The sequence below is a fragment of the Cygnus olor genome, chromosome 3 (assembly GCF_009769625.2).
Source record: "Cygnus olor isolate bCygOlo1 chromosome 3, bCygOlo1.pri.v2, whole genome shotgun sequence".
NCBI lineage: Eukaryota > Metazoa > Chordata > Aves > Anseriformes > Anatidae > Cygnus > Cygnus olor.
In genome coordinates, this window is record NC_049171.1 from 86,626,283 (window position 1) to 86,640,953 (window position 14,671).

General features: G+C 36.6%; 1 protein-coding gene across 1 annotated transcript in view; it reads left to right on the plus strand.

The window, feature by feature from the left end:
- Window positions 1–14,671, plus strand: part of CRIM1 (cysteine rich transmembrane BMP regulator 1) — a 181,361-nt gene that overhangs the window by 111,690 nt on the left and 55,000 nt on the right. The window contains exon 6 of the mRNA XM_040550892.1: window positions 11,681–11,863. Coding sequence (XP_040406826.1) covers window positions 11,681–11,863 — 183 coding nt within the window. The remainder of the gene's footprint in view (window positions 1–11,680; window positions 11,864–14,671) is intronic.

The following is a 14,671-nucleotide window of genomic DNA, read 5'->3' on the forward strand; positions in this document are numbered from 1 at the left end:
CACTGGAGTTCTTTTAGAAGTGATTTTTTTTTTTTTTTTTTGCTAAACCCTGGAAGTGCTTTTTGCAGCACTGTGAACATGTGCATACTATTTAGACAGTTGGGCTTGCTTTAAAAAAAAAAAAAAAAAAAGCACTTGCAAAGTAATTTTTGGCACAGATGTAAAACCCTTGGAAATTGTAAATCAGTGTAGGAATAGACAGTTTCTCTTTTTTTTTTTTTGCTTGCAGATACAAATATTTAGAAAAATGATTTTAAAAAACTAAATTTGTCATGGAAATGACTGTATCTCAGGATGGCTCTGTGGTGTATGTGATGAGTTGGGAAAAGACTTAGGTATTTTGCTATTGATCAATGGAAGGAGAAAAAACATTCTGAAATGTTGCATGCTTAGATAATTTCTGAGCATAAGAAATTACATGTTGGTTCAGTATTTACTAATTAATATTTATTATGTAATATTTAATATTGTTCAGTAATGCATGTATCATGTGCTTGAAACGGCTTTTATTTTTGCATTCTTCACTGCATATGCACATAAACATTCATATACAATATATGTAGTTCTCCAGGAGAATGTGATATTTACATATAGTTGTATTATAAATACTCAAGTACTGATTTTAAAATAATACTTAGCACATATAATACCTACCTTGTTCATGTAGTTGTAAAGAACATTATATATATTAAAAAAAAAACCTTTTCCATATGAATAAAATAATTTACAACAGAAAGAATCACAAAGTCTTTAGCTTCCAGATTAATTTTTAATCATTTTAATCATTTAATTGATTTAAAATCAATTTTAAATATATATGTCAACAAGATGGGAGCAACTCTAAAACTCCTGCTTAGGAGAGTTCTCTGTGCCACACTTGTGCTGTGTGGCAAATCGTTGGTGAAAAGAACAAGATGGTCATAAAACTTAATTTGCACTGCTTTATAGTTTGGGGATTTGCAAGTGCATTTTAGGGTGGTCAAGTTCATTTTTATATATTATAAATATATAATGTAATATAAAATAATACATAGTTATAACATTATTAATTTATTTCTATATAAAGATAAATATATTTATATATGTATATCCCTACACTTACTTTCCTTAGTTTAAAAAGAAAAGGAGGCAGGAATTTTGTTCATGAGACTGACACTTAAATGTTAAAATCTGATTCTAGCTTTCAGAAGGGTCTTGAAACACTAACAAGTGCAGAAGAGGTGTACTGTTAATACAACATGGAGAAAATACCTTACAATGATAGGCTTAGATCAATTTCTTCACTTCATTAAAAAAAAAAAAAAGCCATCAATGTAACGAGAGCCAAATCAGTAAGATCTAGGACAGACTGTTCTCAGCGGTGAGGGTGGCTAGCTGTTGGCACAAACTCAGGGAGATACTGAATTCCTTATCTTCATCCTTTCCAATTAAGATTTGCTGCCTTTTTAGAGAGCACGTTTTAATCAAATGCAAGTTAATGGATTTATAGATGGTATGTGGGGACATTCAATAATCAGTGTTATGAACTAATTCAATTAATTCTTGGGTTTGAAGACCTATGAAAACAGGCAGGAGGGTTTAATAAAATAGGACGTGCAGTGACATTCATATAGTTTTCCTGCTGTTATAGTATCTATTTAATGATAGAATTAGGGAGGTGGGGGGAATAAAAAAAAAAGCTCTCAGAAATAATGCTGATTATCTGAGTTACCTTGACATAAAGGAATGTATTAAAAATAACTGTATGGAGACTGAAAAAAAAATAATACAGTTTGTGTATTGTGGGGTAACTACATTGTGTTTTTAAGTAAGCCTGATGATGTGCTGTGTTGAAGCAGGCCAGCCTTCTGTACCACTTACTACGTGTGTGTGTGTGAATGGGGTGGGATGGCAGAGGGAGGTTGGGGAGGCAGCCTTGAAAGGGTAGAGAAGAGCCTGCTGTTGCGGATCAGCTGGCTGGTGTTGAGGGGTAGTTCATGTGTAAGGGCAGCAAAACACATATAGCATAGAGACTCCATTAGCAGTAGATTGTCTTTGTTGTTTGTCAGCATTTGGCGGATGGATCAGTCTTTGTTTCACAAACATTTTTTCCTGGATTTAATATAAAACTTCTTTGGAAGCTCCATGAAAGGTTTTGTAGGTTCTGCGTGGTTCTCCTTGTAACCAGTGCACGCCATCTCAAACTAACGCTAGGTCAGTCTGTCTTAGAAAACATGTTAATCGGTGGAGAGAGAAACCTCAGCAGCAGTCATTTGTTGTAGATCTTGGAGCTGTTGTTATTTGCTGATGACACAGAGCTGTGTGTGTGTCATGGGCAACACATTGGAGGGGAGGGATGCCATCCAGGGGGACCTGGACAGTCTTGAGAGGTGGGCCTGTGTGAACCTCATGAGGTTCAGCAAGGCCCTGCACCTGCACTGGGGCAATCCCAAACACAAATACAGGCAAAACCAGGGGTTGTTCAGCCTGGAGAAAGAGAAAACTCTGGGGAGACCTTACAGCAGCCTTCCAGTACCTAAAGGGCGCATACAGGAAAGCTGGGGAGAGACAATTTGTCAGGGAGTGTTGTAATAGGACAACTTTACTTTAGCTTAAAATTGAAAGAAGGTAGGTTTAGATTGGATATTAGGAAGAAATCCTCCACTATGATGGTGGTGAGGCACTGGCACAGGTTGCCCGGAGAAGCTGTGGATGCCTCATCCCTGGAAGTGTTCAAAGTCAGGTTGGACGGGGCTTTGGGCAACCTGGAAGTGTCCTTGCCCATGGCCTATGATCCTATTCCTCATTATAAGAACACAGTCGATCAATACTCTCATCATTTTCTTGCTTCCAATTTATATTGTGTGTCCTTATGCTCCCCATCCTGTGTAATCTTGTGTTTCTCGTAGTTTGTCACATAATTGTGTAAATATTATTTATCACCAAAATAATGCTCACTCCTGCTTGGAAACAGTTCTAATGTTTCAATTTATTGAAACTGGTGTTTATTATTGAGTTAAGTTTTACTTACTGTCTGTGGCTGTTTAGCATTTAGAAAATGCGTAAAAACTTTCTCATTGGTGATAAGCAAAAAATATACTACAGAAAGAGGATGCTTCTTAGTATTTCTGTGTGAGATTTTAAGCATCATGAATATAAGCAGAAAACAGAATATTTTACATTAAGCTGATATACTAGCTGGAGACATAATTTTATGCTTTTTAAAACACTGCTGTGGGTTACAATAATTCACCATTACAATTAATGCATGGGTATTGGAATCTGCTTTCCTTCTAGAGAATTCTGGATAGAATATGTTATAAATCTGGGGGAAAACTGAGCAAGAAATTCCCAAGATGCAGCCTTTCCCCAAAGCGTTCATTTTATTGAAATGAATTCAAGGTTTCTCCTGATCCACTCAACATTTATTACTCATTTATTTTTGTCTGCTAATCATGGTGTGCTGCCTTTTCTCATAGGAGAGGTTGTAAGGAAAAAAAATGATTCAGCATTCAATTACAAGCATCAATAAATGAATTTAAAGAGATTGAAAGCTGCATGTGCAGCAAGAGTGGAAATGTTTGGAAACGAGAGCATCCAAACTGCCTGTTCTCTAATTAGCTATTGATGCATGGGCCTCTTGAATGTAGGTTGCGCTAAAGCACATAGTGACTGAGCTGTGCCTTAGAAATTTGAGAGCATATTGCTAGAGCATCCTGCAGCTGCTTGCTTCTGTCAGTCAGGGCTTCCACTTTTGAATAAGTTTCCTTGAATGCAGCAGCTACTTTAAAAGGGTCTCTGATGGTCTTATGAAAGACATCAAATTGCATGTGTGAGAGTGGTCCTGATAGTCACTGCATCCAACTGGTCCAAGGTGACTGCTTTCTGCCACAGCCACGTAGGAGCAATGATTTCAGCATCTGACCTTGCCAGGAGTGGCTGTGGAGCCACTGCTGCTCCCTTGCCCCCAGGAGGTGAGCTCTGGACTTCCATTGCCCTGTACATTGAGAGTGGTGCATGCCCAGCAGTAACAGGCATTGATATGGGGAAGAAAGAATGACAACTTCCACTGGGACTTGAAACGGTGACCATTTCTATACTGCTGTTTCAGGCTGTATTCTTCTTGATCATATGGTGTTATGGAAGTGAGCTCCTAAATCATCACGCTCACTCACCTGATGTGACACACAACCTCTGTTTCATAACCACTTCTTCAATTTTTTTCCACATTTGAGAAAATACCAGTGACATAAGCCATTTTTCTTTTCTCTTAACCTCTTGGCTTTCTTGAGTCTGTATGGTATTGATACTGTGTTGCAGGAGAAATTAAATCGCTCTCTAATTACACTTCTTGTCACCTGTTGATGCAATTACTCCTCACAGCAGTTGTTATTCTGTTATTAAGCTCACAGTGTGGAAAAGGTTAGAGGCGATGCCATCATTTCTAAAGGGAAATATGAATCACCTATTTCTAAAGGGAGCATCAATGAATACTAAAAGGAATCTTACGTGGGGAATATTGTGTCAGCAAGGAAAATCTCCACTAAAGAGGAAGGACTAGAGTCCAAGTGGAACACCCCACAGGCATCAGTTGTCAGGATCCCATTCATTATTCATTGCACTAATCCTTACAAAACTTACATGACAAAGAAAAATATTATTTGCCTTTTACTCTTAAGAAATAAGGATTTGACCAGGGCAAATGTCTGTCCTAGAGCTAAGAACTAAATATAATCGTGATCCTAATTAAACATTGCTGCATATCTCTCTCCAGGCATCCAAAAAAATAGGAGCTGTTTTTTTTACTTTAAATAGAGACCTACTTTAAAATAAAAACCATTGAGATTGTCCAGTCAATTACTGGGATATGTTCAGGATATTTTTGACATCAAATTGAGAACTGTTCTAGAGTTGATCCCAGTGACTCAGAGGGGATTACGTGAGAATGCAAAGATAGAACATAACTGTGAAATGGTAGGTTTTGTTTTTTTCGTAGAGCAGGAGAGATAATAAAGTTGCTCTCTTGAAGTTCATGTTTTATTTTGGTTAAACTGTCAAAGAGCTGTAAGGATTGTACGGAAAGTGAAGAATGAACAAATGGTATTAATGAGAATTGTGCTTTTCTTCAAAAACAGTAGTTGAATACAAACCTTGCTAAAATGGGAGTACAGGTAGCATGGAATGGATAATCTGTAAGAAAAATCAAGACGCAAAATGTCGCTTTCAAGGAGCAAAAGACAACAAATGGCGAAGTAAATATTAAATGGAAGATTAATATGAAAAGAAGATACCCTTGTTCCAAAAAGATAAGAAGAATTAGAGTTTGGAGGGCGGGTTATTGTTTTTTTCATGTTTGCTTGTTTTGACTCAGAACACTTTAGCAGTATTTGAAAATCAAGGTTAATCACCAGTCACGGTCATGTGAGAATTTGGTCTACTATACTGAAAAAACAGGCTAGTCTACCAAGCTATGTCAAATGTTTTAGATCCTCTGAACCTGGATTATACTCGCTGTAGTCAAATTGGGAAAAGTATCTGAAACAATATGTGCCATTACCAGTTACATTTAAAAGAGAAGGAAAAAAGAAGGTGCAGAAAACTGGAGGCCAGTCAAATACAAAGTCTAACTTACTTCATTTATTCATTTATTAATGAAAACCAAGATACTACTTATATTCTGTGGAACTGATGGTATGTCATGTACAAAGAATATTAAATGCTAGATGATGCAGTTTGGTATGGTTTGTAAAGTAAAGTAAAGTAACTTCTAGTATTTATTTTGGTGAAGTAATGTTTTTTGTTTGTTTGTTTGTTTTTGCCAAAGGGAATTCTATTAGTAAGCTAATGTCTCCGGTTATGTTCTGACTCTCAGTACACACTTAAACCTCAACAAAGTCGCCACCACTTTGGAGGACAAGGTTAGAATTAATTTATTTTTTTTAAGACAGGAGGAGATGGTTAGACCTGTGCTAGGATCCTACTGCTGAGCATCATCATTTAGCTATAATGCCAAATCAGGGCCTTGTGCTAACATATTTAGGTTTTTTTTTTCCTGAAATATTAAGCTTTTCTCATACACTGGAGGCATATCACACAGATGGACTGGTGATGAATGATGGGCTATGCCAGTACTTTTAATGGTGCTGAGATTTTTGCAGATGCTTGTGTCCTATGAACATGCCTAGGGCTAAACTGATCACAGCATGTATTTTCTCTGTGATAGATTGACAGAGACTACTGGGATTTAAATGTATTCCTCCCTTACAAAGAACATGGCTTGCTTCCAGGAATTGCTTAGCATTTTATCTAGAAAATCTCGCACAGTAGCGGGGTGTTTAGAGCACAGCCACAGCGTTTGGTGGCCCCAGCTCCTCCTTTGGCCATCCAGGTGGTTTTCTGTGCTAGGTTTTCTGTAACTTAATTCTGAGTGTTAAAAAGTTCCTTTTCTAGAAGGTTGTATGGGCAAAAGGGGGATACCAATGAGGAAACACACAGAAACAATGAGACATTTAATGGCATGAACTTATCAAGAAAAATAAAATCTGAAAGGAATGAGTGTATTTAGTCTGCAGGAGAAGATGGTGGCAGGGACACCCAGAATCGGTCCTCTTAGCAACAAATTTGCAGGTCAGAGGAAGGTAATAAACAGTATTACATATACCCACATATACCCTAAAGATGGGAAAAGTAATGAAACCTGGGACGCTTCCTTTTGTTTCCTGTTTCTGTCTAACCTGAATTGCCCATGATGTAATTTGAGTTTAGTTACAGTATTTAAAATGTAGAATTGTTTAGTTGGTTGCAGTTCCTCCATTACTGATGTTTTTAAAGAAAATATTAAGCTGGGAATGTTTTAGGTAGAGCTGCTTCTGTTGGGATATCTTTCCATGCTATCTTCCATGATTTCACCTCCACCCTATGTGGTGACTTGGAAATAAGCCTTCTGTCTCTCAGGGTTATGCCTTAAGGTCTCGTCTACTGTGTTTTAAATAATAATAAAAAGACACCGGTATCAACCTACACATCTGTCTTTCCTCTGAAGTTGTCTAAAGATTAATGGATTGGGATAGGCTGGTGAGGTAAACAGAGAAAACAAATCTTGCTGAAGGTAGGCACTGTACATAACTTGCGGAATCTGAACACAAAAGTGATTTCTAATGTGCTGCTGTGGACTTTCTCTACTAGATACCTCACTATGTAAATCTGTTTTTTTTCTATGATTACTATACATCAGTTTCCTATGCTTTTTAATATCTTTTACAGACCACAGGTGCCACAAAATAATGTTTCTTTCCTTCAAACTGTGCAATTGCATATACATAATCACATAAAATCATGTATAAATAATTGCACTGACTTGTAATAATAGTTACAGATTTGTTTTAGTCCTAATCACTGTTCCTAGATGCAGGACCAAAGGACTTCCAGAGTGGTCCTACAGTTGTGTTTAATGGGAAGTTCATTGCACAAAGGAATACAGTCTGAAGAGTAAGAAGCCAAATATTTTTTTCCACCTAGCTTGTTTGAATATATTTGCAGGCAAACAAAAGCGTACAACGTGTTGTCCTTTAACATTGTTATGGGCTAATTCAAATGAACTGTATCCTTTTCTTTTCTAAACTCCTTATCAGCACAGCTTTTGAAAAACTGAAAGCTTTTCTGTATTTTGTTTATACTGACACAGGAATAAAGTTTGTCAGTTTCCTTCCCTTTCATTTAATGGAAAGTTCACAGCACTTGCACCAGTTCCCTTCAGGAGTCTGGTACAAATCCTTCTGTATACTAAAGGAACGTCCAAAGTGCTGGAATCACAAACCTTCTCATCCTTCAAACAACAGAAGATTGTTTTGAATCTCTCTTCTGCTTCAGACAGGCTGGAATTTCTGACACTACAGAAGAAAATGCCTGAACTTGCCTACAGACAGCTGATGCCTGAGCATCTCATGTGCTCGGAATGACCGTGTGCAGAGCTACTGTCTAGCAAAGAGTGGGTTGCAAAACTCGCACATGGTTCTGAGCTGCTCTTTGATTGTAGTCAAAGAAAATTACCAGTACTAGAAAGCTACACAAGTCTCAATTACAGAAATTTTATTTTGGATTAGTTCAGCCTATGGAACTTTATTAAATTTAAAAGTAAAAGGTAAAATGCCATAGAAAACTGATCTGATCAAACAAATTGTTTCTGTCTGCAGTTCAGTTTGGAGATAAATGGCTTCAGAAATGAGCACTGTTTGTGTCCATGTAGCGTGAGGCTGCGTGGCTCAGTGCAAGTCTGACTTCAGGGCTCTTGCTCCCAAACAAAACAGCTGTGGCTAACTGAGGCAATCTCTAGAGCTAAATTTGTGCCAGAATTCTTCCTGATTTTACTCTGGGACAGGAATTTCAATGCCAAGTCAAGTATGCTCTCTTAGTCATGCTTAACTTTACATCAGAGCAGAGATCTGGTATCATCTGTCCTATCGCAACCAGGAAAAAGGCAGTATGAACTCTTCATCATGCTAGGTCACATCCACTCTGCTCTGGCTCCTGTCACAGGTTGACCCATGCTCGGTCAGGGTCAGTCTTCTGCCATGGGTTATGTGATAGCTGGCAGATGCTGAGGTCGTGTTCATGAATCCATGGCCTGGCTGGCTATCTTGTGCCTACTGTGTCATTGTGGTAGCTGGCATCAGAAGAGGGACTTGGCTTTTTGGGCAGCTTTAACTGCTTGGTGTTGTGCAGTTCAGACGATTGCAATTACTTTGTCACATGGGGAGACTTTGGTACTTGAAGAATTCTACCTGCAGCATTTTCTTTATTAATAGAATAATAAATTTGTGGTGGCTAGCCTTTCAGGAAAAGGTGCATTTGTTTAATGATAGCTGTATTCTTTCTCTCCTTTGTGGCTGCCATACATAGGTCAGTAAAGCAATAAAATTAGTGCTGTTTAAAGCAAAAATAAGCAAGAGAGAACTGAGAGTATCATTCAGTATATCTTTCTAAAAGAAACGTGTTGGTACAAATTCCACAGCAAGATGCTAGCTCTCTTATTAGGCTTTCACTTTATGAATATTTAAAGCTAGAGTTCTTATTGTGCTTGTTTTGGCTAGACTGAGTCCTTAGACTGTGCAGATCTAACAACGGTAATCCTTATCTCATAGCTGGATGCATATGGGTAGCTCAGTCATTTAATAAGTGCGCATATACGCTAGCATAGATCTAGTTTGTAAAAATACACACGTAGTGTCAGTCTATGATATTTTTTGTCACAGGAGTAAAATATATTGTTTCCTTTCAGGATTTAACAGTTACTTGTTTGGTCATTTTAAAAATGAATGTTGATTTATGGAAGATGATGATTCTACTTTCCTAATTATGTAGGAATTCAGATCTACTCTTTGGAGGAGGGGGAAGTAAAAATCTGGAAAGCTGCAATCAAAAGAGTTAAGTCAAGTCAGGAGTAAATGGATTAAATGCCTTTTGAGTTCTTGGCACTTTTTCCTTTTTTGAGAAGGTTTTATACTAACAGCTTGAGCTACATAAACTTGAAATATTTCTCAAGTGTTTGTTTATGTGAATACCTTTCTAATGAGGTCATAGCTGTTTTCCCGGACCCAGTGGTATTTCCTCTTTTTACTCTTTTTTTTTTTTTTACACTGCTTTCTACATTATGCCTCAAAGGCAGAACAGGCATATAAAATCAAACATTGCTCAGGGTACTTCCAAGTTTCAACCCTAACATTTTACAGTCATATTAAATGACTTGAGACTGGAGCTCAACATTAGGTGTGTGTGGAAAGAAATGTTGGAGTCACTGAAATGCTTTACAATTTTAAAGAAAATCTACAATAATGTCAAGAGCAACTTAGATGAAGAGTCTGCAGCCCCCAAAATTAAGAGGATTCAAGGGGGTTTTGCAAATTCAAAATTTGAAATATTTTTTCATATCCCATGTGAGATTTGAGTACTAACAACAACAACAAAAAAAACACCTGAACTCAAAGTGGGCACAATTTTGAGCCCTATGTGGCTAGATATTACACATGTAAGTAAATAAACAGGTTTCCATGTATTCTATGGAAATCAACTACATATGCAATCATCTGCTTTTTTTTAAAATGTGGAATGGCTTTAAGTATGTTCTGGTTTGGATATTTGTATGTAAAAGTATCAATTAGTGTATTGAAGGGGGATTTTTCAGTATGGTTTTGACATTTGTTGTTCAGGCTTTTAGTGATGGTTTGTTCTCTACAGAAATTTGGCACATCTCAGGAAATAATAAAAAATCATAGGTATCTACTGTCACCTTCCTGTGTGACTTAGTTATTTTCATCACTTCCCTCTTTCCTCTTCATCATTCGTTATATACTATACGTGTTTCTTCCTTCCTTTCCCTTGCTATGTTTAGTTCAGATGTAATGAAATTTAATGTTTTTTATCAAGTTTAGTTGTTTTTGTTTGTTTGTTTAAGTTTTATTTTGTTGCTGAAACAAGTGACGTCCTGTTCTCAGAACCTTTGGCTTTTGAAGCTGATAAATTCATAGCTTCTGAACAAATATATCTGTTTAATAGATACTATTTTACTTCAGGTACTGTTTTTTTAAGTGTCTTGGGCTAGTTTCAGAGGACAAAAAAAAAAAAGAAATTATTCCATAGTGGGGAAGAGGGAGAAGGCTTCAATGGATAGTATAATGATGAAACTGTAAAGCAATGATTTCTTAATGACTGATGTGGAGTAGTTGTTCTACAGTGCCTTGAGTCACCACAGTTCAGTGATTTAGCACTAGGCTGTGGAGCTGCACAGCATTGTGTGTGCATCCATAGCTGGTTGAACCGCACATGCACTGCTGGCAATGGGTGATGGAGGTATAAGAGTGTTTGTCTGTGTGCAGATAGCTGCAAGGTCCAAAAGCACTAAGGAGGCCTTGTGAGGTGTCCGTGATGCTTCAAAATCTGGAACAAATCTCTTCAGTACTTGAGGGAAGAAAAAAAAAAAGTCCTTTTTGAGGTTTTTTAGTTTCCCACTCAGCTAGGATTTAATTATAATTCGGGCTTTGCTGTACAAGAGATACAGTTGAAGTAGTCTTGTGTTTAAAAAAACATCAAAGTGACCACATACTAGTTATTACAATGGAGGTTATTTTATGTGGAGAGTATAGTTGTGAGGCGACTAGCATGACAGCAGTTTGCTTGAATTAGGAAGTATTCTGTCCTGTGTACCAGATCATGTAGTCATGAAATACATGCATCTCCTTCTAAAAAAAAAAAATACCTATGTATTGGACAGTACTAATGCAATTAATCCACTTGTGTACCAGAGTCCTGTAGACAGGAAAGTTACACTTAAGAAATATCAGAAACTTGCTTTTTAAAATATGAAAAAAGCTGTGCTGAAATAGCTTTTAGTTTATCCAGGAAGTGAAAGATTTAGCACTGATGAAGAAAACAAGTGCCTTAACTTTCCTTCATTACTTTAATTTTAAAAATTCAGAATTTTAATTGTAAATAACTAACAGCTCTGAAAATAATTTTGAATAGTATTTTATTTTTTCCATTGTTTAAACAGACAATAAAATATACTGTGTGCCTTAAAAATATTTTTTTTTAAAGAAGGAAAAAATCAGCTCCCTCCTTCTCTGTTTTTGTTGGTAGCAAACTGAATTTAACTATTTCTCCTTTATCAATATCCATAAAAGACATGGCTTATTTTTTCTTCTTTCAGAAGTGAAGCCAACTTGCATATTTAACAGCATGGAATATTACGATGGAGACATGTTTCGAATGGACGCTTGTCGTTTCTGTCGGTGTCAAGGTGGAGTCTCTATTTGTTTCTCTGCTCAGTGTGGTGAGCTACACTGTGACAGGTATTATGTGCCGGAAGGAGAGTGCTGTCCAGTGTGTGAAGGTACACTATCTTTTCAATCCTTTTTATTTATTAAATCTGCTGCTTTCTTTATTTTGACCTTTCAAGGAAAATAAGCAAGCAAGTGCTTCATGTTGTTGTAAAGTTTGCCAATTGTTTCTTAATTCAATTTATTTTTAATTTTCTTGGTTGTTGTGTCTGAGTACATCTTGTATTTTTGTGGTGTTTCTCTGATGTTGACACTCTGCCCTTTTCCTATAGAGCTGCTGAGGTTTCCTTTCCCTTCTGCATTAGAACATTCTTAGACATGGCCATATATACTGTACTTTTGGGGGGCCTTCTTCCCAAAGGCCATAAGAAGCTGTTGCTAATTTCTGCATGAGATATTTAGACTCTTCCAAAACAGCAGCGGCGTGTCTAAGACTAGCTATCATTTTGCAGCCTGCTTCTTCCAGTCATTGTTCTTCTGTTTAGCTACAGCAATGTATACAATTATAGCAAAGAGCCAGGGCAGTAATCTGGCTTCAGTGTTTTTCTCTTCCTCCTTTGCCTTGTTGACAGCCAGCTCATCTGCTTCTTAGGCCTGCAGTCCTCCTAAAAAAAGATCATGTGGGAAATTTCACATTGACCCTCTTGCTTACACTACAAAGTATTTGACACATCTTCTGCCAGAATACAAACAGGATTCCAGGGGAGGAAGATGAAGGGCTGTTGCTGTACACTTGGATCTTGCCCCATTGTGGGTCAGGGTATGGCCACAACGTAGACAAAGGCCTGTGAAGCACGTCTGGTCTGTGTGGTTAAATGTAAACTTAGGAATGATGTCCCGAAAATAAGTTGGGAGGAAAAAAAAAAGTTGGAAATCTGAAATCTCCTAATAGGAGAAGAATCTAGCTACTAATGTCACTTTCAAACACTTTGGTATGAACTTAATTTCAGTGTTCCTGTAGTTCCTTGTGGAGCAAATAAGCCAAAATATCCATTGTAGTTGTGCTTAGTTCCACATAGATAATTATAAAAATGAAGAACTTCGTGTTAAAATAAAATAAAGTCTAAAAGAGGCAGCTACAGGAGCTAGATCTTTTCAACAAGCACAGAATATTGTGAATGATACTTTTGGGGGCTCTTTGAAGGATACTTTTGAAGGATACTATTGGAGGTTTTGGCAGCTTAGATTGTTATTGCCTAACAAAACACTCCTGAGATCAAAAAACATCTGGATAATGAAATACCAGGATGATGAAGATTCAGTGCTATACCATTATTTAATGAAAGATTTAAAAAGTCTAGAAATGGCATGTCTGATGTAGTAAAACCTTTTCTGAGTAAGTGCAGATCCACTGCTGAATGGCTCTATAAGCTGCTGAGTTTATAATATACATAAAATCTGTTTTTATTTCCTGTAATTACAATGATTTACTTATGTAAGTCTTCTGAGATTGGGCATCATGACAGTAAAATGAATAAACAATATATCTATATATGTGCTGTATCTGGGCACTCTAATATACTCAAATTTTTGTCTAGATTTGGACTTACAGTTCTAGGTATGTCCTTCATCCTCTTAGTTTGGTGATTTAAATAGTCAACAATCTTATTATTTGTCATTACATTGTTCTGCTGTATCATACGGTGTTTAAAGTTGACTTTTCCATATCTTGTGACCTTTGAATAAGACTATCAAGAAAACCTGCTTTCATTTCATTTGGGTTTGATGAGTTGGTGTGTATTGGACCTGCAATGAAAACTTTTTTTTTAAGACAGGTCCTTGGTAAATAAAATAATGATGATAATTTACAGTTATTTAGTACAACTTCCTTTTTCAAGTAATAGCTCTGACTTAATTTCTGCTGAGGTGATTGAGAAGCCAAGTTGCAGGGTTCTTTGTCAAATCATGACGTTTCTGTTGCATGTTTTTGTGATAGGGCTTGTAGCACTAAATCAAGGAGTCTGATTTCTCACTTCTAAATGATTGGATGGTAAAATTTGTTGTATTCTACTATAAATCCTATTTGATTTAAATGCGTTCTCTTAAGTAAGTCTAGTCAACTGGCTCCCTTTTAATGTATTGTAATTTTCCTGTTTCTTTTAAGCAATTAAAAAGGGAAAAAAACAAACTCTGATCTCTTTCTTAATACCTCGGGTTATGTTAAGTGACATCTAAATTGACTAAGACTTTCTTTGAAAAATGGGCAGAATGTATACTCAACAGTCAGCTTATTCATGCTTTTATAGTTGGTGAAGAGGTGGTCTTTTCTCTCCCTGCTCTATTTGTTTATTTCTTGACAGTGATTTTCAAGATGACTGATTTTTTTTTCTTCTAATGTTTTCTTGATGATAGAAATACAATGAAATACCACCCTTCTTTCTTTTCTCAAACAATTTTAAGATAGCGAATAGTAAATTTCACATTCATTGTGTTGTACAGGTAAAAGCCATTCTTGTATTAGCTCCAGAAAGAATTCTTTCTGAAAGTCATGTTGGACTCCTCAGCATCAGAAAATGGAATTTGTTGGGCTCAATTTATAGCTTTAAACAGTAGTGACTTTTCAAGGATACCAAGAGCTTTGTCCTTTGACACACAAAAGTGACTGCTATAAATAATACTGGTATACGTGGCTTTTCTGTGCTTTCTCAGTATTCATGTGTCAATCAGAATCCCACCCATGAATTGTATGATAAAATTCACTTTATTTGATTGCATATGATTTCATTTCTGGTTAGGTCAAAATAATTAATTATAGATTCAAGGAAATCTCAAAACATGTAAGTTGAGAAGTTAAGAGATTAGGAAGCATCTTAGTCTTTTGTTCCCCAAACTACCTGTTTTTGAAATAACTTAACCCTTTT